The sequence below is a fragment of the Sturnira hondurensis genome, unplaced genomic scaffold (assembly GCF_014824575.4).
Source record: "Sturnira hondurensis isolate 20B ecotype Veracruz unplaced genomic scaffold, ASM1482457v3 Scaffold0000780, whole genome shotgun sequence".
NCBI lineage: Eukaryota > Metazoa > Chordata > Mammalia > Chiroptera > Phyllostomidae > Sturnira > Sturnira hondurensis.
The window spans coordinates 4,136,777-4,163,154 of NW_028073411.1; the positions used below are offsets into that span (position 1 = coordinate 4,136,777).

At 48.8% G+C, this 26,378-nt stretch overlaps 1 protein-coding gene across 1 annotated transcript in view; it reads left to right on the plus strand.

Annotated features, from left to right (window-relative positions):
- The first annotated feature begins 24,231 nt into the window (after nucleotides 1-24,231).
- Nucleotides 24,232-26,378, plus strand: part of SEL1L3 (SEL1L family member 3) — a 96,531-nt gene continuing 94,384 nt past the window's right edge. Inside the window, exon 1 of the mRNA XM_037044782.1 lies at nucleotides 24,232-24,486. Within this exon, the coding sequence (XP_036900677.1) occupies nucleotides 24,322-24,486 (165 nt within the window). The 5' untranslated portion in view covers nucleotides 24,232-24,321. The remainder of the gene's footprint in view (nucleotides 24,487-26,378) is intronic.

Here is a 26,378-nt window from a genome sequence, read left to right on the forward strand (position 1 = left end):
GTAGGGGTCAGCACCGTAAGAGCGCTAGGGGTACACAGACAGATGCCCCAGGTGTAATGTGGGGGTCTGGGTGAGCCTCTGGAAAAACTGACCCCTCAGGTGAGGCAGTGGCGTGATGAGAGGTGAGGCAGGATGGGTAAGCAGTGCCAGGTCTGTGGGATTCAGACCCATGCTGTGGAATTTGGCCAGTGAGAAGTCTAGAAAGGTCTAAGAAAGAAAGTGACGTGATCAGGGTGAAATGTTTTTTTCTTTCTTTTTTTAAAACTTTTTTTTATGGTGGCAGGGTTGGGAATATAAGGCAGAAACCTGTACTTGAACAAGAATTAAATAAAAATTATATTTAAAAAAAACTTTTTTATGGAATGTTTTGGAGTGATACTGGTTAATAAAATTGTATAGGTTTCAGGCATACAATTCTCTTCAGGATGAGGTTTTAAAGATGATTCTGCTTGCAGTGGGGAAGAGCAGTGCAGAGGTGTCTTAGGTTGGGTTACCAAGAAGCTGAGTCTGATTCTGGCTGCTCGGGCGAGCAGTCTCTTGAGAGGCTGCTCTCAGCTGCCACCTGTAAAAGTGTGAGGGTGGCATGTACAGGGCAGATGGAGAAGTGGTCTGACCTCTGCCTCATGCCCTCAGGAGCTCTGGGGCACTGGGGACCAGCCCTGTGCCTCATCACCAGGAAACCCCAGCTGTGGGCGGCCCCCAGAGAGAAGTCAAAACCTCCCAGGCACTTCCAGGTGAAAATGGTGCTTTTCTCCCAGGACAAGTGTTGACTTCGAAGGGCTGTTGGCAGCCCCTGCGTGGGGGGACCTGGGCAGGGTACCAGTAGCATCTACTTGCAGAGGGGAGGAAGAGCAGTAGCGGAGGTTCATGACGTCCTCCGTGTGGGGAAGACTGGGCATGCCACTTCTGGAAAGGGAAGGGCAGAGCAGTTCCTCTAATGGAAAACGCATTAGGCTTTTTAGACAAAGCTGCTAAGTAAGGGGTGAGAACAAGAGGACATTTCTGGCAGTTTGGCTGAAGGCAAGACCTAAGTGGTGCAGCGATCAGCCAGCAGCCATGAGGAAAAGAGGCCCCCAATTCAGATTACTCAGAAGTAAAGGGAGTGGAATTTGAGTGACACTGAGGTGTACGTCAGGTAAGGCAGGGCCGGGACTATGCCAGCATTCTAAAAATAAAGAATTCTCTCTGGTTTCCATCAGAGGCACTCAAGGTAATTTGCAAACATTTGCCGGCAAGTTTTCATTGGGCTGAACTGCAGGCAAAGCTCCCTCTGTCTTCACAGGGAGCTCCCAGGGGACAGGAGGCAAGGTGAGGCTTTGGTTCTGGGTAATTAAGACTTCCAGCGCCCTCGTTAGCGAGGCTCCTGTGCACATCATTGAAATGCAGCGAGCTCGGCAGTCCTGCAGCCCCTCCGCTGCCCGTGGCCATTAGAAGCCCACTTGAGCCATCATTAATTTTTCTGTCCTTCACTTTCCAAAATCAGAGAATGACATCACTTTGATTAAGAGGGGCAGTCACGTGACAAACAATCAGTGGAACCAGCCTGTGTTGACGGGTGTGATGAGAGCCTCTCACTGATGGTGGGGTTGGTGCCCCCAGCAGGGAACAGAACTTCTCCCAGATAGACTGAAACTCCGCTGCTGCTGCTGCCGACTGAGCAGGTGAAATCTCCCCAGACACCCCACCTGCACTCCTTTCCTACTTCACTCTCATTTTCTGCTTCCCTTCCTGCCCTCTTCTGTGAGACACAAAGGTGCTCATTGGTGGTCAGGCCTGGACAGGAGGAAATCTCTCTAGAATATTCTTTGGATCCCTCTTCTGGACCTGGGTGGAAGAGAGAGGAGCAAACGAGTGAGCAGATAGGTACTGAACCTGAGGTTTGTTGTGTGCATGGTGCTGTGCTGGTAGCTAGGAAGTGTACCAAATATTCGGTAACACGTTCCTGACCCGCCCGGAGCCTAAAAGCTTGCAGAAGAGGTTAGAATCTCTCCCACGTCTAAGCCAGAGTGAGATGCCTACCAAATGGAGTGAGCAGCATGGCTTTGGAGCCAGACAATCTGGGTTGGAATCCCAGCCTTGCTACATTGTCTGTGTGACCTTCGGCAATTTATACAACCTCTTCCTGTCTCAGTTTTCTCATCTGTAAAATGAGGGTAACAGTAGTACTTAACTCAAAGGGCCATTGTGAAGAATAAACACCTGAATGAAAGGGCTTCGACCACAGTCATTACTCAATAAACGTGAGCAAAGCAACAGCATAGTCATTGAGCTAGCTGAGTGCTCTATATGCTTTATCTCATCAAATCTGCAAAGAACATATGAGTCATTACCTTCTTTTTACTGACGAGGAAGGGGAGGCTCAGAGAAATTAGGGGACTTGTATAAAGCCACAAAGCTAGGAAGTGATGAAGCTGGAACTTGTACCCAGAGCCAAGGCACTTGGCCATTATTGTAGGATGTGTCTTTTTAAAGGAAATCACTGAGGGTCCAATGCTTTCAGTGCTCACAGAAGGAAGAGCTCCCTGCCAACTGGGGTGATCAAGGAAGGTTTCTGCTGAATCTTCCATCCACATGCAGGAAGTTAATTTATTTATTCAGCCAATATTTCCTGAGCACAGAACATGATCAGGACAGCACTGGAGACAGTGTGAGTAATGCATAGTTTCCACTCACAGTTTAAAGAGAAAGGTATTGACGTGTTACAGCAGAAGGATGCGGGCTCTGTAAAGGGTCGTGGTGAGCAGGACCTTGAGGGGAGTCTGGAGGGACACTTGGGGGATGGGGAGATGTGGAAGGAGAGCGAGGGTTGTGAAAGGATTCTTAAGGAGGTGGAGGCTGATGGCACAGCACAGCTGCAGCGCTGTAGGAAGAGCAGGTCTGGTGGGCTGAGGCTGGGACTGAGGGGACGCTCAGCTTGGACAGGTGGAGCTGGAGATGCCTGGGCCATGGATAGGCGGAGACCTCGAGGAGGAGGGCAGATAATGGGGTCTGGGCTCTGGGGTCTGGAGTGCAGCTGGGCGTTGCCAGCAACGGGGAGCCGATGCCTTGGAGAGCCAGAAGGCATACCTGGAGGGAAGAAATTGCTCCTTCTGCTAAAGGGAGCTGAAAAATGTTACCTTCTCAGAATAGGGGTGGGGACAGAGCGCTTCGTCATCTTTGAAGCCCTGGGGTGGTGGAGGGTTGATGCCAGTTTCCTGGGTTCAGTGGGTCGGAGGAAAGGAAACCAGGCTATTTTTGAAATGGGTTATCCATGCCATCCTATACCTCTCCACACACACACACACACACACACACACCCCAAAGGATCATAGAGGATACATATTCTAAAACTCCACTCTGTAGTAATTTACACAGAATTATCTGATTAGCTCCAGTTGACTTGAGCATGAAGATCTCCACATGAAAGCAGAGAGAAAGTGCTCAGTGTAACTGAGAATGCAAGGAAAATATTCTTCTCGTGAAATTTCAAAATAACAAAGGAAGATGCAGCCTCTGAGGGCACAATTTCTACGTGGGAAAGCAAAGATCTTTGATTATCTCTTCATGCCCTGCCACACTCGGGGCCCGGAGGAGATCAGACAAGCCCGAAAGAAACTAGTTCCCACCATTTCTTTTGCAGTCTCAAAGCTGTTCTGCCCATTGGGCTGACGCGGAGGTCCACCTAGGTTGTCTTGGGGAAGTCATGCTGCCTGTGGGGAGGAGAGAGGACCTGGATAAAGGAGAGGTGACATCAGACAGCCTCCTGACTGGGGGCAGGACTGAGTCAGCCTTGCCAGATGTGGGAACTCACAGAGACCTAATGTCTTCCCAAGGATTCCTGCAGGCAAATAAGGAGGAAAATAGGCTGTCTGAAGCCTTGGAGGAAGTAAGGGTTCTATCTAGGCTTTGGTTGTGCTTGGCTTTGGGGATTTTTGCCTTGGGTCCCCTTGGGGCCAGTTATGATTTATAAGGGGCCTTGTGTAGAGTTATGAGGGGGTGATCCTGCTGCCCCAGGCCCCCCGTTCCAGGCAAGCCTGTGGCTGGGACTAGCAGCAGGGTGAGGGAGCTGTGAGGGAGAGCCCAGCTGCAATCTGCCCCCGCCCCCACCCCAGTGCAGCATGTCCTGCGCACTAATTTCCAGAAAGAGCAGCACGTGAAACTGGGTGCCGGAAAACTCAGGAATGTGGCAGCGTTCAGCAGCAACGGGTGTCCGTCTCAAACACCGATTTGTTCTTTTCCCTGGACAATGTAGCGACAGGCCTTGGGGCATCTGTCATGTCACGAGCCCCCTTCTCCCCTGGATTTAACCCTGGGATCATCACTAGGCCCTTTGGAAACTTGCAGCCACACTCTGAGCTGCTAGGGTTCCACGGAATGAGTGGTCACATCAGTGTTCTAAATGGGACTGGGGATCAAATCAATAAGATCTAGGAAATCCATCCTGAGAAAGAAAAAAAAAAGATGCAACGTGGTCCCATATCTAATACAAGAGATTTTCATGCGGTGTCTTTCAAAGAGAAAGCGCATCTACATAAATATGCAACACCTGTATAAACTAGAATGATTACCTTTTCTGGTTTGCAGGGAGCATATGATATAGATGGAGGAGAGATTTGTATATTTACCTCTGAACTTGATTTTATTTTAATATCACACTGTCCTTTATGAGCAGTTCCCAAGTGCCTTGTCAGGAAGAGTCTCTTACTAAGTATCTTAGAAAAATAGCAGACAATCTATACTGTGAATCATTCCACAGAGCCCCAGTAGCCCCAGCACAATGAGACTCTGCACCGAGGTAAATAGTTGTGCAAACACGTGCTCAGCATTCTTTCCATGGCAGATTCAGTGCTAAGCTCAGGGCGAAGGAAGATTCATAAGGTGTACAGCCTGGTCTACAAGGAGTTCACGACCCAATAGGGAGGAGTCGACAGATTTTTAAAATCCTATACAAGGTAAGGTTAAATCATTAGAGATCAATTAGAAGGGATAGCTCTGAAGTGGTATCGATGAAGTATAGGTCTGCATAGAGTGTGGTAGAAACAGAAAGAGGGGAAATAAACTCAAATTAAGGAGTCAGGGGAAACATCAAGACAGACATTTGAACAGTGTCTTAGCCAATGAATGAGAGTTAGCAAGTGGCAAGGGGAGCCTTGTTGGTGGAGGAACGGCACGGGCACAGGTTTGGAGACTTGACTCTGCACAGCTGATCAGGGAACGGCGAAGAGCTCTGCGTGGCTGGATAGCGCGGTGAATGCAAACGTGACGAAGGATGAAGCTGGGAAAGAAGGTGGGACGGCTGGGCCAGACCCAGCCTTACGTGAGCTGCAGAGGTTTTCGGGCAGAGGAAGGCACGAGCAGATGGGTGTCGTAGATGGAGTCCTCTGACGGCCTCTCCCTGCGGAGCAGGTCCTCCCAGGGAGACTCACCTCGAGGATGAGGCATGGCGATGGCATCATTTTTCTCACTGACTCAGAAAATTAGTGTGTTTCCTAAAGGCCTTTGCTTAGTCTCAGGGAGTGTTTGTACCCTAGAACAGAAACCCCCAAACTGGCCCATCGCCAGCCCACCACATATTTTTGTAAATAAAGTTTTACTGGAGCCCAGTTGCCTCATTCCACTTGTTTCTCGTGGAAGTGGGGCTCTTTCACGGGATCACGAGAAAAGTATCTGAAGACCCACTCACAGGAGCTCGTGGGGTGGCAAGATTTGTTCAGATGGAAATAGAAAACTGCCCCATCTCCTTTTGTCCCACCGTGGAAAAAATTCCAATGTGTCTTCAGCAAGGCCAAAACAAAGGCCAATGTCCAGAGTTTGTTTCATTGTTAGAACTTAGTCCTTTGGAGCCTGCGGGTGGCTGTGAAACAGCTTAGTCCCCATCCAGGTGGCTTAGTGCTGTGTCCTGCGTCACTGCTCCACCCAGGCTCCCACCTGGGGCCTGTATTTGGGGTCTGAGTGGCTGCTAGACCTGCAAGATAGTTACAGAAATAACATGCAGACCAATGGGAGTAGTGTGTGTTCTTGAGTGGGGAGAGAGAGAGCTTCTTCATTAAGCTGGGTTGTAGTAGCTTGGGCTCCGGAAGGACCAGGAGCTTTTTCAAAATAACCAGTCAGCTTCCCAAGCTTTCACGGGAAGTTTCTGATGGGTCCGCCTTCCAACCAAATGATCCCTCTCCCAGGTTAGACTGACAGGCCTCTAAGGTCACCATTTGGGCTCCTGTTGCACTCATGCTTACCTTGCCCTTCATCGTTTTATCCCTTCCCCAGGTGATCTGTGGGGAGCCGACTTGCGGTTCCCTGAGGAGTGTGTGGAGCTGTAGCTTCCTGGCAAAGCAAGCAGGCGCATGCTCCCTAGCTGATTCCGCTTAATAACGTCTGATTCCCTTTGCTTCCTCTCTTCACTGATAACTAGCTAACTAGCTAACTACCTATGGCAACACACTCACTATTGGATATAGCTGCTTTCCCACCTCGGTTCATTTCAAAGCAGAGTTAAGTAGTTGCAACAGGAACTGTATGACTCTCGAGGTCTAAAATATTTATGATTTGGTGCTTTACAGAAAAAGTTTGCTGACCCTTGCACTTTGGTTCTCCAAAGTCATTGCCATCCTTCCCATTAAAACTAGAAACTCCAGAGATAACCTTGAAGCTTGACCTCATTAGCTTTTGTACTACTCACCTCTGCCTTTATTAAGTAGACTAATTTAATTGCACTTTTCAAATCAGTAGTGGGAAACAGTGGAGTTTCATGTCCAGAGGAGTCAGTAAGACAGTGAGCACCAAGAACCGGGCGAGGCCCAGTGTTTGACCAGACGTGATACTCCATTTCTTCTCTTCAGGAGCCCCCAACTGTTAGGTCAGCAGCCTACCATGAATACCACATATGTGGATTATAAGAGTTTGAGGACCTTTCACCAAGCCCTTATGTGTAGAGCAGAGCTGATTAGGGGGTTGTATTGTGGTGACACAATAGTCCCCAAAATGTGCAGGTTCATAGGCCGACATGGATCTTGGGGTGATGTCTGTTTCTGTAAAACTCTGTATATTCCTGTCCTACTTGGCACTCTTGTCGGCACAAGTACATCAGAAGCCACATTTATCAATGTGGAGTTCACCCATAGCTGGGGGATGGGGAACAGCTCATAACTGGCATTAGTATGTCAGTGTTCCAAAGAATTCTTGATAAGCCATAGCAGTGACCAAAATGTGGTCTTGGCCAGAGACGCAGTTTCTCCCAGCTGAGGAATGTGAGGATCCGGCAGGTCCACCCCCGACATTCATGGGCCCTAGGGCGGGGTAGAAATGGAGGCCAGCTCTTATGTCCAAACACTTGGAAGTTAATAAATCAAGCTAACAAAGAGCTAGGCAAAATGTATTCTATCCTTTCTATCCTCCTACTTGACAAATACACCCCGTTACCACCTAGAAGCCCAGGTTTGAATTCAGAATTTTCCAGGTCCTTGGGATCTCAGTGATGGAACATAGCAAAGTGGGAAAGTCCGTCCTAGCCCCCGTTTCTCATCTCTTGACCCGCCTTTCTACTTTCCGACCTGCTCTTGGACTCCACAGCAACCGCTCTCAATTGCTTCCTCTTTACTGCCTGGTCAGTTAGTTATATGTCATTTGGTGCCATTTACCTGGCTCTGCCCTCTGGCTTCTGTACTTAAACCCAAATTTTGCTTCTACAGCTGATTAATCTGTTTCTAGTCCCTTCAGGTGACCTGGATCTAGTGCTTACATTTGACACAGTCCCCAGGCAATGGTGTCCCTGATGGGTTCCCCTGAGGGCTAGGAAACAGAGCCTGGCCGAGTTCCTTGGTACCTTGTAACTACCTGGCTAAGTCTCACCTACCTTCTAGCTCTCAGGTCTTATAAGACAGTGGTCCCCAACCTCTTAGGCACCACGGACCAGTTTCATGGAAGACAATTTTTCCATAGACTCAGGAACAGGGGGTGGGGATGGTTTCAGGATGATTCAATTGCACTACATTCAAGCTCACCTCCTGCTGTGTGGCCCTGTTCCTATCAGGACCAGACCAGTCCTGGTCTATGGCCCAGAAGTTGCAGATCCCTGTGTATAAAAACCTCCTCCTCCACCCCACCCATGATACCGCCTCCTGAATTTAATCACAAACAATAAGCACATACTCTTAGCAAATATGGGCAGACAGGGATGGGAAGTAGTCCCACCCACAAGCAATATATTTTTGAACTTTAGCATTTTTATTTTCAAAGGGTCACGTGTTGAGAAGCAGTTTTAATCATAGGATTCATGTATAACATGCATTCCAAAAATGACACAAAAGATGTCTATATAACTTATTGATTTAGGAGGCACACGACCACCAGACGAACAACTGTCCCAGAAGCTCCCTGGCCCTTGCGTCTCATTATCTTCTCCCATAAGGAAACCAGCCATTATTCTGGTTGCCGATGCTATTGTCTGGTTTTGCCTCTCGTTGGATTTTATGAAAATGGAGTGAAGAACTCGTTCCTTCACGCATGGCTTCTTTCACTCAACATGTTGCCGAGATTCAGCCACTATGCATGTGTAGTTCTGGTCCACTCATTTTCATTGACTTGTATCCGTTTTATGAGCGCACCACCATTTATTCATACACTTTACTGTTGATGGGCGTTGAGGTTGTATCTGGCTGTTGCTTATTACGACTAATACTGTTGCTGAACATTGTTGGAAGTATCTGTTGGTGTACTTGAGCATGCGTTTTGGGCTGTATGTACCTAGAAGTCAGTTGCTGGATGACGGGTTTTGCATGTTTCAACGCAGTCGATACTCTCAAACCATCTTCCCGAGTGGTTGAACCAATACCCACAGCCATTTTCAGTCTGAGAGAGTTCTGTTGGCTCCGCATTGTCATACGGCTTTTATTGTAAATTCTTCTCCATGATACAGCCATGCTTGTTTCTGTGTTGAAAACTGTTACACATTTTTTTTTTTTTTGCCAAAAGAGGAAAATGATGCTTTTGGGAGATGCACTGAGTTTATCCTGTGGTTTTACCTGTCCCAAGTTTGAGGAGCTCGGTTGTCAGTCAACTGCGCTGACCTCCCGGTGGTTCTTCACTCAGAATCACGACCACCTGACCTTCCACCGAATTGTTTCATATTCACAGAACAGCCTCCGCCCTCTGCCCTGCACAGCACCCACGTCATACCAGCTGAATGGGAAGGGAGCCCGCTGCTGACCTTTGACCCATTTGGCCAAGACAGTATTTATCCGTATAATTTTATTTTGGTTACAGGTTCATCTCTTTGTCACTAGATTATTCTCTAAGTCTTTTTCAGGTAATAGACCATATACTTCTTTAATATATAACTCTATTACCTGCAAGAATTCTTGGGACCCCATGGGGAGCAATAATTATTTGCTAACCAACTGACTAGCTCAGTGTGGCTTAAACTCCATCTTTATATTTATAGGATAGTTTAAGTGATTTAATGAGTGGCTGTCACTGACAGGGCACTTGGGGACTGTGGATAAAATGACATGATAATGATATAAAAATAAAGCTCTGCTCAGAGACGAACACACGGAACTGCCTTCCACGTACACACTGCTGTTTATATCGGAGGAAACAATTCTTCCTCTGGTCAAGGAAAGTTGTTGTCATTGATGAAAAATGAGTAAATCTACACTCTCTTTTACTACCTTATTTGAATGCTTACAAAAACAGGAATCATATATTATATTCATCTCAGCAATGAATATGCAGAAAGTGCTGCATCTCCTTATTTAGGGATTTTTTAAATATTGCAGTCATGTTCATCTCAGTGACTGTAGGCTTTTACATCTAAGACAGGCTCATTTCTCAAAGTCATATTTAAATATCTCAAATGGTAGTGTTTCCCTCTTGGGTATTGCACAACACACAAGAAAACAAAGAAGGTTAACTTTGCAAAATAATAATAACAGCAAAAGTAAAGAAATGGGGCAGCTGTAGATATTTCACATCAGGAAGTTGCGAGCTCAGGGAAAAGTAGAACAGAGAATTTGGGGGGAGCCAAGTTTGCAACAAGAATCTGGATGTTGGCTTCACCTCAGAGCAGGGCTGGGGAGTCGTTCTCTAACTTAATGATGCTCTGACAGAGGTTTACCATTTTTTTTTCTCAGTTGCATGTTTTGTAGGCAAGTTTCTCTTCTGCTCCCTTCAAAGATCTAAATACCAAATATTGACAATCCAGTCAATATTTGGTACTTACCCAGCACCTACTATGTGCCAGGTATTGTGCCCGGGGCTCAGAATACAAGGATGTGTCCTAGCCAGACATTATTCAAATAATCACACAATTGGTGTGAGTGCTCTGAAGGAAAACCATGTTTTGGTGGAAGAGTGTATTAGAAGGATTTGACTTGGAGAGGCCCAGGAATGTCCTCGAGGAAGTGACACTGGGCTTGTATCTGTTGTGTGAGCAGGTGCATTAACTAGGTTAAATGAGGGGAGAAGGTGGAGAGGGGAGCTCCAGGAAATGGGAACAGCTCGTGCGAAGGCCCCGTGGTGGGAGAGAGTATGACTTGCATGAGTATTCAAATGAAGGTCATTGTGGCTGGAGTGGAGAGAGCAAAGGCTGTGGGCACATCCTGGTGGGGCTTAAAGGAGTTTTGTCTTTGTCTTAGGAGCAAAGCTGACACACAGGGAAGAGCAGGTAGAGCACAGGAAGGGATCCAGTTTCACAGTGTGGGTTGTGGGACTGAAGAGACACCCCAAAAGAGGGTTTTAGAACTTCTGGCTCCTGTAGAAACACAGCCCCTGGTCGGCAGCTTGACTCAATCACGGGTGTCCCCCGACAGCTGTCCGCTGCCTGGCAGGCTGTTCTCCCAGGCCTGAGTGGATAATAGGGAGGATGCTAGGGATGGCAGAGAGACGTGCTCTGGCAGTCCAGATCTGCCGTCTCCTCTGTGCACAACGAGCCATTTGGGCAGGAAGGCAGTGCTTGCTGCTTGCGGATCTGAACGTGTTTAGTTCTAATGATCTGACAAGGAAGCCAGGTTTCAACTTTAATAGAACACGAGGCACCCAACCAGCTGCCATAATCTCTCCCTCAAAAGGTAATGCGTAGCCTTTGTGAGCTAGGGCTTCAATTCGTAACTGGGATTAAATGTAGACAAATTCAAAATATAAATGATCTGGACTGGATTTATAATGCTAATACTAAAACACATTGCAATAATGATTTTCATACTCCAGGTATTCAGCATTCAGATTCAGAAGATCCGAAAGTGTTTTCAGTTTGAGTTGCTGTCATGCGTAGCATGCTAAGACCTCAGTACACCTTGGAGGGGCAGAAATATGGGTGAGGGCGGGTGGAGGAAGACAAAAGGCAACTGTTTCCTGAAGGTTGACTGGGACTGTATAGAGCAGGTTTCCCAACCATGGCACTATCGATGGACGCTTTGGGCTGGGGCATTGGATTTGGGGGGCTATCCTGTGCATTGTATGATGTTTATTACCATCACTCCCCTCTACCCATGAGATGCCAGTACCACCCGACTCCCAGGTGTGGCAACTCCAAATTTCCCCAGACATTGCCTAATGTCCCTGGGGACAACTCCCCACTTTGGAACCACTGTCACTGACCCACGATTAACAAACCTGGTAGGGTTGTTTGTGAAATAAAAACGAGGATTGTCAATAATCTGAAGACTGTTTTACATAAATATTTTTAATTTTCTGTAGACTGTGGCTAGAGGTTTTTCAAATTAAAATCAGTTTTTCTTCGCAGACTATTTAGACACAGAGCATGTGTATGGAAATGACTTCAGTGGGGCCTTCCGGGAGACTTCCCACTCTGGGGCAGATCTCTCTCTATTCAGGGAGCGGAGTTGAGCTTACACTTCCGTAAGTCAACTTTGTAATTTTAAGTTTGAAATGCAAAAGCAGCTTTGCCATTTCTTCCTTTGCAGAGGAACAAAAAAGGAATTGGTTGTTGGCATTTTCTATGCTCTGGAGACTTCAACTATTTCTCTGCATCTCAGCTTTGGGGGGCAGTGGGACGGTATGAAAAGCTGTAACACAATCGTTGGGATGCGTGACCATAGCTTGGAGGAATTGGAAAAGCTCTGTAAAATTTCCCGAGAGGGCCAAGCTTTGACAGGACGCCGCCGTCCCCCTCACCTCCCGGCTGGGACGGACATCTCCAGCTGGGGCTGCGGCAACCGAGCAGACCTGACAGTGTCAGACTTTCAGCCTCTTTACCATGCTGTACGTGAGTGACCTTGAAAATTGGCAAAGTCTCCTTGCATCGCCACTGTCTTTTTTCTGAAAACAAAAATAAAAGCCGTGGCTAAATCCTTGTCTCAGCGTTGTGAGGTCGACTGAAATCACACTGGGGGGTCCAGCGTTGTCATTCAATGAGTGTTACTTTTCACCTTTGGGCACCCGGGGCTTTCCCAGTGTTTGGCCTATTCCTTATTGTCAAGTTGGTTAGGCAGGCGGATGCTTCTTCTACAGAATTGAAGATTCAGGGTTTAGAAATGTCATGGAAGGACCTGCTAACCAACCTAGATTGAAATCTGGTGAGCTTGAGGGTGGGTATAAACAAGTTTAAACTTATGTATATACAAAATACATAAATTATATAAACTAATTATACATGCAAAATAAGTTTAAGCTCATCTCTAATACATGTAGTTATATGCTCTTTATATATAGTATGTAGATTCAAATTGTATCTATGTATAAACTAGAAAAAGCAAGTATTCTCTGATAGATTCAAAATGTGAATTATAATAAAATATTACCTAAAACTGTTATTCCAAAGCTTGTGTAATTTGGAAAATGTTTGATCTTTGATCTTTTAGATTTAGAAGGTATAAGCCATATCTACTAAAAAACGTGGATGGCGTCAGAAAACTTAGCTGGCGTGAATATCAGAAAGCCCGAGAAAGTAGTCACTCCAAGCAGCCTGCAGGTCTATTGGGGGCTGGGGGTGGGGGTGGGGAATGTATTCACAGCCCCGAAGGAATAGGGAGAGAGGACTTGTTTTGTTTTGTTTTGCGGTCTGTGCTGCTGGAAGCAAGAAGATTTGGACAGGAAATTATTGGTGCGTTTGCATTAAGGCTGGAGACTGATCCTCAGCTAATGTTGACATTAGTCAGCTAAACTGAGTTAGTCCAGAAGGAAAGGAAGTGAGAACATGAGACCAACGGCTCTGACAATGGAGCACGATTCTGGAAACTTCCAGTGGCAGGAGTAGACGTTTGTCTCATGAAAGAGGGCGGGAGGAGGAGGCCTGCGCATGTTTCGATCCCAACGCCCAGAAGTATGTGCCCTGAACAGTAGGGCTTTCATTCCTGTGCAGAATGACACGAATAACCCCACATTTCTGTAGTTGGCAAAGCACTTCCCCAGCCACCGTTTCATGTCGTCCTCAGGACAATCCAAGAGTGGCTGTCATTATTTTCGTCGGATAAAGCAGCTCGGAAGGGTCAGGCCACTTTCTCAAAGGCCTTGGTGGGGGATTAATGGAGAACCAATTCTATCCCACGCACCAAGTTGTTTCTCTTTAGAAATAAATAAGTAAATAAAATAAATAAAAGAAAAACTGAAACCCGGCAGGATTCCAGGTGGAGTTGGAAATCAAGTAGAGTGGTTTTGTTTGCTTTTTAAAAAAGTTTCTTCCCTTCCAATGCATCTCCCTTCCCTTTTAAATTTAATTCCCTGCTAGTGGTTTGAGTAAGGTCATTTTTCACTTTAAAAAGGTAAGAAAACCTGTCTTCCGGTTAATCAACTTCTCTCCCACACTGAAACCCTCCGTAGGTCGGCTGGCCGAATCTCAACATTAGCTGCTGGTGAGGTGTCGCTGGGTGATGCGGACACGAACACACACGTGCCGTGGTTTCGATGACCATGATCTCTCCAAGGACCATCTTGGCCTCCTACACGTGTGGGCTCCAATGTGCTACCTTTGAGACGCACTGAACAGAAGTCTGTTCCTGTAATTGACGCACAGGCCTGTGCCCAGAAGGCAGGAATTTTGGATGACAGGGTGGCCGCCCTTCTTGCTCGGCCCCCACTGCCGCTCACCGTGTCCAAACAACTGCTATTCTCACTTCTTCTTTCAAAAGCTCTCTTCAGTGTTCTGCTTGTTTTTGGCCTCCACTGATTTGGACACGGGTATCCTTTCCGGAGAGATGTTGAAGCCATTTGTGTTACAGGGGATTTTTTTTGTTTTGTTTTGTTTTACGCTTTCCCCATGTCCAGTCAACAGTGCAGTGAGAGTACCATTTTAGGAACTCAAAACACGTCTAGATGCACCTTAGTCAATGTTATTGCTCCCCATTTGGCATTTGACCTTTGCCGTTTCCTCTCATGCAACGCCGTCATGGCTGTTCTTGTTCTGAAATACTTTCCAAGTTTGATTTTTGTCTTGAAGGCAGTATTTCTTAAAAATGTACCCCATTCAACTGTCTTCTAATAACACTCTCCCTCAACATATAGGGCGTTTCTATGGTAATTCATAGGTATTTGTGGGTTTGCCTATCTGTCTCTCTACCTACCTGCCTACCTACCGTCATCCATACGAACTAAAACTGCTCACTCTGCAAGGTCCCAGGACAGGTTGGCAGAGGGCCTGCCAGCCCCCGGAGCAGCCTCTGGTGAGCATGACATGGGGTCACCTCGCCACAGGGAGACACCCAGCCATCACTCACTCACACGCGTGGCCTCTTACGGAATAATTCTGCCGCCTCTCCACTTCACTCAGACTCGAGAGAGTTAATTATTTAATATGTTTGCTAAGTACACGGAGTTCCCTAGAGAAAGTGTGCCACGTAAATATCTATAAATGAATAATTAATTAAAGTTGAAACAGATTACTGGGTGAGTTCTTCCTTAACTGCCCCATTTTGTTAATGAGGTGTTTTGAAGTTACAATCTAGTTTGGCTTTCTTGCCCCCTCCCCCTCTCCACTGCCATCTCCTTCCTTTTCACAGTTTCCTTCTGTTTAATTCTTTCTCCCTTCTGTCAGTTCTATCAGTGCCCACCATATTGCAAGCACTTCGTCAATCACAATGATTTAGCGCCAGATCTGTAGGCAAAAGCCTTCATTAACTTCAACGGGCGTCATAAGCTCCTCAGAACTCGAGGGTGAGATTAATAATAAGATAATGATTCTCGGGTGCTGTGAAAATGCTGAGCACGGCGTGGTGATCAGTAGTCGAGAAAACCCTTGTTAACTGACCCCTTTTCCCTGATCCGCTTCGAGTAAAACAAGAGATCCTGACGCTCTAAAAATTAATGTAAATGAAATCAGATCCCTTCTACAGCCTCCGCTTCTCTCCTGGGCTAGAACAAAAAGAAAGGAGGTTGCGGTCCAACGGCGTGGTTTGGAGGTTCGCTGGCCCATCTTTCAAGGAAGAGCAGAGTAATTGAGATCGTGTTCAAAGGAGCGCCGTAATTGTTTATTGAATGTTGACGTCCAAATCCTAGTTATTCCTTCACCAGAGATTAAGAGGAATTAGGGAACAGTTCACATCCATCCTGCTAAACCTGACCCAGTTTATTGACACTGTAATCTTACTTCAGATCACGAAAGGTAAAATGAGCTGCTCTTATCAATTAATAGCTGAAGAACAATGTAGCTTTCAAGTTCATTGTAAGAAGTATTTATTGTAAAGCACTACAGAAATGAAGAGAAGCTCTCTGTTATGCAGGAGAGTGGGGTAGGGAGGGGGCAGGGGTGCTGAAGATAATTCTTCTTTCTCTCTTAAGAGTTCGAATTACTGTGCAATCTTGGATTTTCTAGTGACCTGTGTTAAAGGCCTGGGGCGAAAGCAGACCTATAATGGATCTATTTCTGAACGGTTCAGCAGGGTTGGAGTTTAAAACAGCACTCAGGGTAGATGCGCAGAACGAGGCCAACGCCTCCTTCTGGATCCGGGAGGCCACTGGTCTCAGTCCTGTGCGGCGTCTCCAAGTACAGAGGAGAGCAAGTGCTTCCTCAGCTCACTTCCAGAAGGTGCAGAAGTGGCTTTAGGGGCATGAGATATGAGACAAGGGTCAGGCAACAACTCTGCCCTCACTCCTCAAATCTCCCTGCCCTGCTTTGCCCACCCTTACTTCCATCCCACTTTCCACTATCTGAAATTCACTTCTCTGGATTAAGGTGTTGTTCCACGTCCAAATACCTCGGGGAGGTATAACACATTCTCTTTACTAGTCATTAATAATTTAGTGTTCATTCCACAAACATTTGTTGTTTGCTGGATTTATTCATAACATGAATTCATTAGAGGCAGGGAGTGAGCAGGCGTGCTGGAGTCCAGCTCGGCCTTTCTGCTGGTTCATCGCCCCTCTGAACCTCGGCTGGCACACCCGGGAAAGCAGTTCAAGTTGCCAGTTCAATTCCCAGTTAGGGCACATGCCTGGGTTGTGGGCTGGGTCCCCAGTTCGGGGCATGCGAGAGGCAACCACACGCTGATGTTTCTCTTTCTTTCTCACTCCCTCCCCCTCTTTCTAGAAATAAAGTGTTTCAAAAAATTAAAAAAGTTTATCAAATTGGTGCATTTTTGTGTAGCCATTTTAATGTTGGAGATGGGAGAAGATAAGCAATGTTTTTTACCATATTATGCTTTATTATTTCCAGAAATGTAAAAACTCAACTGAAATGCAAAAAAAAAAAAGCATTGTGCACTGTATGGAGACGGTGCTGTGACTGATGGAATGTGTCAGAAGTGGTTTGTGAAATTTCGTGCTGAAGATTTCTCAATGGACGAGGCTCTATAGTTGGGTAGACCAGATGACGTTGGTAACGATCCAATCGAGACATTAACTGAAAGTGATCAGTGTTATACCACGTGGGGGATAGCCAACATGTTCAAAATATCCCAATCAATAAAGTTATTGGTGAAAACAAAAAATGCATCTTATTTTATAGAAAAAACCCACATGGACTTTTTGGCCAATCCAATATTCTGTTTTTCTTTCCTTTCTCTTTCTGGGGGCTACCACCAGGGAAGTACTGCATTCTACTTGATTAGGAACCACAAGTCTAAATTTCAATTCCAGGCTGAATAGTGATTTTTTTTCCTGAAGGTTTGAATAAATCATCCAATCTGCTTAAGTTTCAACTATATTCAGCATTTCTATTTTAAGCATTAGTTTGGGCCACTTAGGACTCCGGAGTCACCAAACCCTTTTGTGACTTAATTTGGGATGAGAACTAGGAAAGAGGCAGAAGATCCCCTGAGAACCAGACAGGAGAAAGTGGGTTTGAGCTATAGCCTGAAAGATTCCGGCAGACGCGAGGAGCATTTTCTTGTTAGTGACAACTGCAATTCCTTGGTTTGCAAAACTGTAATTTCAGTAAAGAGAGGAGAGATTTTCATGGAAGGAAGATCATTCAGTTTTTCCTCTGATTAGACTGAAAAGGAGACAAGTCAGATAAACTATCCATTCAGGTAAAGCATTGTACTTCAAGATAATGAAGTGCGTACAATCCATCCTGCTCCCCTTTTCACTTTGAATGCCAGGAAGCTCAAAGCTAACTATACCATTCAGTTAAAACGTTAATATTGGTCTAGGGCAAAGTTTCAGTTAGCTCTTGCTGTGAACACACTACCCCCAAACTTAGTGGCTCAAAACAACAATGTATTTTTGCCTTTCATGGTTCTGTGAGCTGACAGGACCCAGCTGAGCAGTCCTTATTTGGGAAGTCATGTGCAGCTTCAGTTGGATGGTGGCTGGGGCTGGAACCATCTAAAGGCCCAACTATGCTAGATGTTGAAGGGGATTTGCTCATTCCCACATCTGGCGGCTGGGCTGGGATATGGCTGGAGGCCGGCCGCGTAGTTCTCTCTCCCTCTACGTGGCTAGCTTGAGCTTTCTCACAGTTCACATGCGGCAGCTGGCTTTGCCCAGGGGAAATACCTTCCTGAGGGTTATAATGGGAGATGTGGCTCATGGGTGGGGTTTGCGCTCCCGCATAAACATCCTTCTGTCCTTTATGGTCTTACCGGGGATGTTATTTTCTTTATGAGCCTTTTATGGAAGCAGGCAAGTGTGAATAATATACAAATGGTGCTTTACTTTTGTCTAGGGGTTGATACTTTACCATGTTGTCTTACCTGGCCTTCACAACACCATGGAAATGGGTAGATTGGTGACTTCATCCCCGTTTTTATAGACCTGGAGGCTGAGGTTGGAAGAGGATTAGTGAGCCACCTGAGGTAACACACCCAGGAAGTGGAGGACTGCGCCCTCAGCAGGTGTGTCTCATATGACGACCAATGTCCTCAAGCACCTGGCAAAGCACTGACGAGACCAAGGTCTAAAATCCAGCTGTGACTCCCCCAGGAGCCGCACAGCGCCCGCCCGCCTCGCTGCCACCTCCTGTCGCAGAAGCAGCCCAGGGTAGTGGTGTGAGCTCGAGCCCTAAAGCAAAATGCCTAATCCAAATGGGCTCCGCCACCTCCAGAACGTGGATCTGAGCCTCTCCAGCGACTCAGTCTCCTCATCTGTAAAAGGGGGCTGCTGCTGCCGCTGTTATAAGGATGAAATGAGTTAGAGTAATAGTTGATGAGAACTTTAGAAAGAAATCCCTCAGGGAAAGCTGTAGAGATAAGTACCTACTGAGAGAACCCTGCTCTGGCTTCCCCTTTTGCGTGCTTTTCTTGATTTTATATGGACCTTGCTAAGCGTCCATAGAGGCACAGATGATCTCGACATTTCATTCTACTTGACATTGCGTGTGACCGGTAGACTGGAAGCCCTAACTCGATGTTGGTGCCTGCCTGGGCATCCTGATTTCAGGAGCAGGATGCAGCTACAGAACACTGTCAGGGCTTATTGACACAACTGGCGTTCCCCAAGCTGTCACATGCACTCACTCTCGCTCCGCAGTTATTTACAGTGACAGTCCCTCCCTCGGTGCCCTGCTGTGCTCTCCTCTCACTCTGTCCCCAGTGGGTCTGCACATTCACACACAGCTTCTCTCACTCCACTCCTTTTCACACAAGGGTTCTTCTCAACACACCCGAAGATTTCCCTCCACCTACGGACACATGCCCTTGACCTTCTGCTTCTTGGTGTAACTTTCTTCCTCAGACCCTCAGTATCCCGAATTCGGTGTTTGCTGAACCTGAAATGTCCCCCTCCCACCCCAGGTGTCCCCAGGGATGGCAGGAGAAGTTTCTACAGCCATCCCACAGGGCAGGATGCAGACCCGTGTTTGAATGGGGAGGCTGTGGGCACCTGGCTACACCTGCCCAGGGTCGTTCAGCTCACAAATCTCTTTATTAGTGGCCAGAGAAGGAACTGCCCCACTGCCCACCTGGACGCGGCGCAGAGCCTGTGTGCAGCCTGAGAGCATCTAACAGCCACTGCTCGAGGGGCACGTGCCGCTGACACGAGACAGGGCCTGGCAGAGGGAAGCCACCTGCCTTTTCCCAGCTCAGGCTGGGGAAGAAGCGAGCTGGATATGCACCTATTCAGGAAGGCAAAGAGCCAAAAATAACCAAGAGCAACGTCATTTCATCTGACAGGCCTAGAAATACAGCTCGGAGCACACCAGGGCTGCAGGTAGAGTGACTCTTGGCCCTTCAGCATTCCCTTAGAAATACCCGGGAAAACTCCTAGGTTCCACAAGAGCGCCCATCCCCTCTTTGCTGCAGTTTCTCAGAGCAAGGGCTCTGTGGTCCATAGACAGAGAGCATGCAGAGTCAGACACTTGAAGTTCAAAAGACAGAGTCTGGGGACCGGGACACGAGGATGGTATCCAATAGAACACTCTAAGGAAGACAGAAATAGGAAGTGATTGGTTAATATGGAGGATGCAAACAGACAGGAGATGGATTTGGGGAAAGTGCAGCCTGGGTGTCCTGAGAAAAGCGGAAGCACTGCACATGGCTCTTGGTGTGCAGGATTTAGCTAGACCCTGAAGGTCACCCTTGGCAGCAAAGGAAGGGCCACGGTTTTCCCATCGAGATAGAAAGTGTGTGGTCTGACAGCAGTCCCCTCTTCTATTTCTGTTCTATTCTCTTCTAGTTTGATGTAAAAGGCAAATGTCACAGTTCATTCATCTTTGTTCTGAATATCTGAAATTGCAGAAAGGGAGGAGGGGGCGGGCGAGAGGAGAAGGCGCCAGGATTCCTGAGAACCCTGACCACGGAAGAGCATGGAGGAGATCACCATGAATAAAAAAGGAAAAGAAGGAAGGAAGGCAAGATGGGAGACAGGAAGGGTGGGAGAAAAAATGAAAAAGCAAGACGGTGGATTCTATTTTATTTAGTGCATCAGAACTTCTATACACTGCATAAAGGGAGTACATGGAGCTGATTAAGAAGCAACCTCTGGCCCCTGCTGGTGCGGCTCAGCTGGCTGGGCATCGTCCCCTCAAACTGAACGGTCACCGGTTCGATGCCCAGTCTGGGCACGTGCCTGGGTTACAGGTGCGCTCCCAGGTCGAGGCGTGTATGGAAGGCCACTCATCGATGTGTCTCTCTTGCATTGATGTTTCTCTCTCTCTTTTTCCCCTCCCTTCCCCTCTCTGTAAAATAAAAAATAAAGACAAAATTTAAGAAACAACTTCTGCTTTCAAGGAGCTTATAGTCTACTCGTAGGAGGAGAAGAGGCCAACACAGTGAACGAGATATAAAGCAGGACCAGCCCGTTGCCACATGGGGCTACAGACAGTGCTCAGAAAGGCAGAGAGAAACGACCAATGAAGTTTGAACCTGAGGTCATGAGGGAAGGCTTCCTAGAGCTGGTGGCTTTGCCAGGACACCAGTCGTTCATGCAGGAGAGAAGTGGGAAGAACGAGTGCTTCTTACAAGCAGGGCCCTCCCTTCCCCTCCTGCAACCCCTAGAGGTCAGGTGTCTCCACAGGGTCACATCTTGTACCCTACGCATCCTTGGTCCCTACAAATGTGGTGTCCAAGTATCCGCGTGGACAGTGACTGTCCAAAGGTGGATTCCCACTGGTGCAGAGCAAAACGAGACGAAGACCAACTAGGAGTTTTTCACAGGCAAATTACACGCAGTTTCAAAGACTGTCTTTTGTTCTGCTGTTAGGTCCTTCCTAATTTTCGGATGGTAGAAATGCCCTGACTTTTGAAAGAAATAATATTGACAGAAGATACTATAAGTGTATCTGGAGGTTGATTTTGCTTATTGGAAGTTAATAGCTGGCCAACTGCATTGGTCCCTGAGATTTACTGATTTTAAACCATTTTAGCATGAATGGTTTAGTAGAACTGTAGGTCTAAGATGTCATGCAGGGCCCGCCAAGGCAAGCAGATGCAGAGCAGGCGCTGCCTCATCTCTCCAGCCCCTCCCCCTCCAGGCCCTGGAGGCTTCTCCACTGGGCTTCCCTAACAGAGGCCACCATCCTCCCTAGGGCCCTGTTGCCTTTGCCCTCTTCTGTGCTGAGGTGCGGAGTTTGAGGGGAGGTGATAGACGGACTCACTTAGGCAATAACGAGAGATGCCAGATTAATATAGTCTACCCAGGGGCCTTCATATTTTAGTGGAGTATTAAAACTCAAATCAAACCGATGCATTACAATGGTAGAATTTTAAGCCCTCCCATATTACAATGGGGAAGCACGATATTTTTAAAATAAAGGGCCTTCTTCTGAAATCAGACCACACCCTTCAAATTATGGACACAAGTGGCTAGAAAGGCAAGGGTGATAGCATTCTGTCCCCGGATCAAATGTCACAATGTGAACAGAAACCCCCACCTTCTCTTTTTCTGGTCCTCTCTAATACAGAATTAATCAGTCATACTGTCACCCCTGCCCTGGGCCACAGAGCAACCTGCAGGGGACTTTAGAGAACCAGAGTGTATTTTAAGTGAGTTTTCTGCTTTCCTGCCGCTCTTCAACCCCAAGAAAAGGGATGGTCCTGCCACGTCTGGGTTCCTGGGGCCTGGGGTAGTGCCTGAGCACAGTAGGAGTGCAATGGAAGATGAGCAAGTCAGAGACTGGATACGCCAGGTTAAAAATAGTCCAGTTCCCTATGGGGGCGCCCTCCACACTGACTACAGTTAGGTAAATGCAAACCGTGAACGCTCACAAGGCTTGGAAGACCACAGGTCCGTGAATCCTGATTACAAACAACCTGAGGGAACCATTCAGTTCCCTGAAGACCAGCCAAGTCCAGGTGCAGTGAAGGAGAGAAAGGCTGCAGAACCGCCCAGGAACGCTAGTGGAAACCACAGATATTGCGATGCCCTGTTCTCCCGAACTGGCCAACAGTTTTTGTGCCCCATACATTAAAAAGCAGCGTTGCCATTTTGGCCGGACAGGAAGAATACAGGCGTGCTCTCCGCTGAAGTCACTGCATCCTCTATCCCCTCCAGCACTTGAGTGAACAAACGGTTTTCCACACTGCACAGGAGCATTTGAATTCTCGGGGCCTGCGGAAATGGGACAGGGCAGTGCTGACATCTGTCAAACAAGGGAATCCTCAAACGCTTGCATGGGTGACTGCTAGGTGTGAGGGGAGCAGAAGCGACCCTTTCCCATAGGCCGGTGGTTCTGAAAATGGGGCCTTGGACCAGCAGCACTGGGTTACCTGGGAGCAAGTCAGGAAGGCAGCTTCTCAAGCCCCACCCAGGACCCACCCACTCAGAAATTTTAGCGAGGTCCTCCAGCCACAGGTGTGTTCACAAGCTCCCTGGGAGATTCCGATGCAGGCTGGAGTCTGAAACCTCTGATAGCAGGTGTCATCTTGCAGTGAGTGACTCTGGGCCAAGAAGAGCCTGACCCAGGGCCACAGCCCTCGGGTGACCTAAAAACACTAAGGGATGACTCAGCGGAGGAGCCGAGTATGGCCAAGCCTGTAGCGATAGGGCCGAGGGCGTACCCAGGCCCTGGGCATTCCGAAGCTGGTCAAACCCAGCCCTGGCATCTCATATTCACCACCCGCCTCTGGCAACGCCTTGCGTGACGACCTACTGTGGTAGCACCTCCACAGAAAAAGGGCTGTGTCGTCTCAGACTCCCAGTCTATCATTAGTTCCAACCCGCACAAACCCACCAGTGCCAAAGGGAAGCTTTTGCTAACTTTCGAAGGCGGCCCTACTGTTTCCGGGCAGCAGCCACGGGCCCAAGCAGTCGTCTGAGGCGCTGTGCAGCGGTGCCCTTCCCCAAGCGCCAGGGCGGGTCTAGACTGGGGGGTCCGGCTTTGGGTTGCGCGACCTGTCGACCACCCCCTGCTCAGCGAGCAGCCAGTCCCAACCCGCGTCCCCAAAGCCAAGATGCGCTTGGATTTTTTTTTTTAAAGCTGTTTGTGCACTTGAAGAGCCTCACCCCACTCATTCGGGGCTTGAGGACAATTGAACTGGCCTAATTAATTCATTTTCTTTTCCGTCCAAAGTGGAGCCGGGGCACGTGGATACAAATTAAATACCAATCCGCTTTGGGCGCCCAAGCTCTGGACAATTAAAACAAAGAGCGCGGCGACTGGGGCGGCGGCAGCGCCGCACAAAACCCTCGGGAAACATCCAGAACCTGCCGCGACCCAACGGGCAGGGCGCGGCGCAACCCGGGCTAATAATGAACCAGCGGGAGGGCTGCCCCACCCCTGCGGGTGGACAGGTGGAGTTGGCAGGGGTCAAAATCCACCCCAAGGGCTAGAAGCTGGGTCGGTGCGCGGCGGAACTCCAGGGGGCACACTCGCCCGGCGCCCAGCGGGAATGGCGCCCTTGCCAAAAAAAAAAAAACCCACAGCCGAACAAAACCCATTGCACCGGCGGGAACTGGGCTGCGCGCCCCGCAAAAGGAGTGGGTGGGACTGGGAAAATGCCGGAGGGAGGAATAGGAGGAGGTTGGGAGGGAGAGAAGGAGAAAGTGAAAAAAAAGGATGGGAATCAGAAGAGAGGTGAGAGAGGAGGAGCGGGGAGGAAAAAAAGGGAAACGTAGGGAGGGGAGAGGCTCGCGAAAAGGAAGAGCGGGCAAGGGGGGCGGGGGAGGAGGGGAGAGAAAGGGAAAGGGGAGGCGGGCCCGGGGCAGGACTACCCGGGCGGGGGGCGGCGGCCGGAGGGCGGGACCCGGGTCAGTCCCCACCTGCTCGGGCGCCGGCGGTCCGGAGGGGTGGAATCCTGGTGGCCGGAGGGAGCGGCCGAGAGGCGGGCTGGGCTTAGGAGCAGAGGGGAGGGTGAGGACGGGGACTGGGAGGCGGGGAGGAGCCGGCGCACCGCGGGGCTGCGGGGGCGGCGACGGCTCCAGCGGCCGTGGTGGCGGCGGGTCCGGCAACAGCGGCGGCGGCAGGTGGCCCCGCGCGCGGCGGCCGGCCCGGCCGGGGGCGGGCGGGAAGGTGGCGCCTCGGGCGGGGGCCGGTCCCTGCACCAGGTGACCTGTTCCGGCCCGGATCCGGGCGGCCCCGCCATGAAGCGGCGCGGCGCGTGGCTCAGGCTGCCGCGGCAGCAGCAGCAACAAGCCCTGCCGCCCGCGGTCGGTCCCCGGGCCGTAGCCATGACCCCCTCGAGCGGCGGCGTCCCCCAGGACCTCGGCAGCCGCCCTGCCTGCGCGCTGTTCCTGCTCTGCTACCTGGTGAGCACCGGACCCTGCCCCGGTCCTCCCTTCCGCGCGGGGCCCCGGGGACGCGGGTGGAGGGGCCGGGGACCTCCACTAAGCGGAGTGGGTGCGGTGTTGCTAGTTTTCTCTCTTCCTGGTTGCTGTGCCCCGGGCGCTCCCGGCACCTGGGACGGGTACCGGAGGCGCAGAGAGCAGTGCGTGGACCGGACTTGCGGCGCTTGTCCTCTTTCGAGTCTCTTCGTCTCGCTCCCAGACTCGCTCCGGACCTGAGTCCGGCTCCCCTCAAGACCCGGCCTGTCCCCCACTCCACCTGGGATCTTCGCTAAGCCTAGTTGCTAACCCGCCCCGCCGCGCACGCCTCTCCAGCCCCTTCTCTCCCGTCCTGGGCTTCCCTTACAGTCTTCTCGAGGACCCTTTTCTCCTCGCGCCTAACTTCTCTTCTTTCTCCCCGCGAATGGCACCCGCCTCGACCCTCCTTCGAATTTCCTCCCTGTCTTCGTGACCCCGACCCTTTTCTGCCAATGCACTTGGCTTTGCATCTCCTGTTTCCAGAGCTCTTCAACTCCTCCATGGCCACTCTAGCCAAGTTGCCGGTGCCAGAAAGAAATCTCGTTCTTAACACGCTTACCGCCAGAGTGGTGACTTTAGCTGCGTCTCGAACATTGTCATTTCTGAGAATGCGTTTGGGTTAATGCGTGTCAGTTACAGTTTTCGCACTTCTTGGCTTCTGTTTTTTAGTCATCAACTAAATGGCAGTAACCTATTTGTCAAGACCAACTCATTTAAAATAGCAGAGTCACTTAGATCCTCGGAACAAAGTGGAGGAAATACCTCTCCATTCCTTTGATGGCTTTTCTTCCTTATGCCTTGAGTTCTAAACAACAGTAAATTTACAGAAGGCGACGCCCTCCCTGTCCAGCCTACCTTATGTTCCAGGATCCTGCAGAGCCCTCGGGTTATCTCGCCACATATTACTGCACATAAATGAAATAGAAAAATGCTGAATCATGAAACTGATGTAATAGGAAATTCACAGAATGTGAAAAAAATGGAGCAGTGTCATTGTCCAGAATTATTTGCATTTATGTGGTATTGTCATCATTCAGAGTCTTCTTGGGAGCTCGAAACTGCTTAGGAGACACTGCGGGACTTGGAATTTGGTTCCAGGGAAATTTGCCACCGGGCAAGTTTCTTTGAACATTCTTGACTTCTCGGGTGTTTCATTTCTTTGAAGCAGGGGAGGGAGTGTGAAAAGGCAAGTTGTATTTCTGCTTTTGCATCTACCTGTTGAGTGATCTGTGCTTTTCTTTGTATTTTCAAATTATCCAGTCCCAAATTCTGTGGTTGGATTTACTTCATATTTTTCATAAGAAGGTGCCGGTTAACCTGAATGAGTTTTTTTCACCCAAGAGATGTTATTATTTAATATTTACATCACAGGGTTACAGCACACAGGCTTGTACATAAAACTGCCGTAAGAGACGACAGGCTTCCAGTTTAAACAGAGGCACCCTGTCCACAAGGCCCTGGATACCCACAGAGGCAGAAATGATGGAGTAGGGTATTGGGTAAAACATTGATGTACAGGTAGTCTGGAAAGTTCCACGTGGACATCTTCACACCTGGCAAAAAGAGACCACTTATGGACAATTCCAACAAATCAGAGTAACCAGAGCAGAGCCTAGAGGCCTCCTGGTCGGTGGGGACAGAGACAGATGGTGCACCGGGTATTAGAGTTCTGTGTGGACCAAGGGGGTCTGGGAGAACGTGACAGAGAGGGGGAAATGACGCTGTGGGGCAGACTGGACTGAGGTAGGGAGGAGTGAGGTCGGGCTCCAGAAAGGGAGGGTATAGAGAATACTGCCGTGTGGGGAATAACTGGAGCATGGATGGATGCCTTGGCAGAA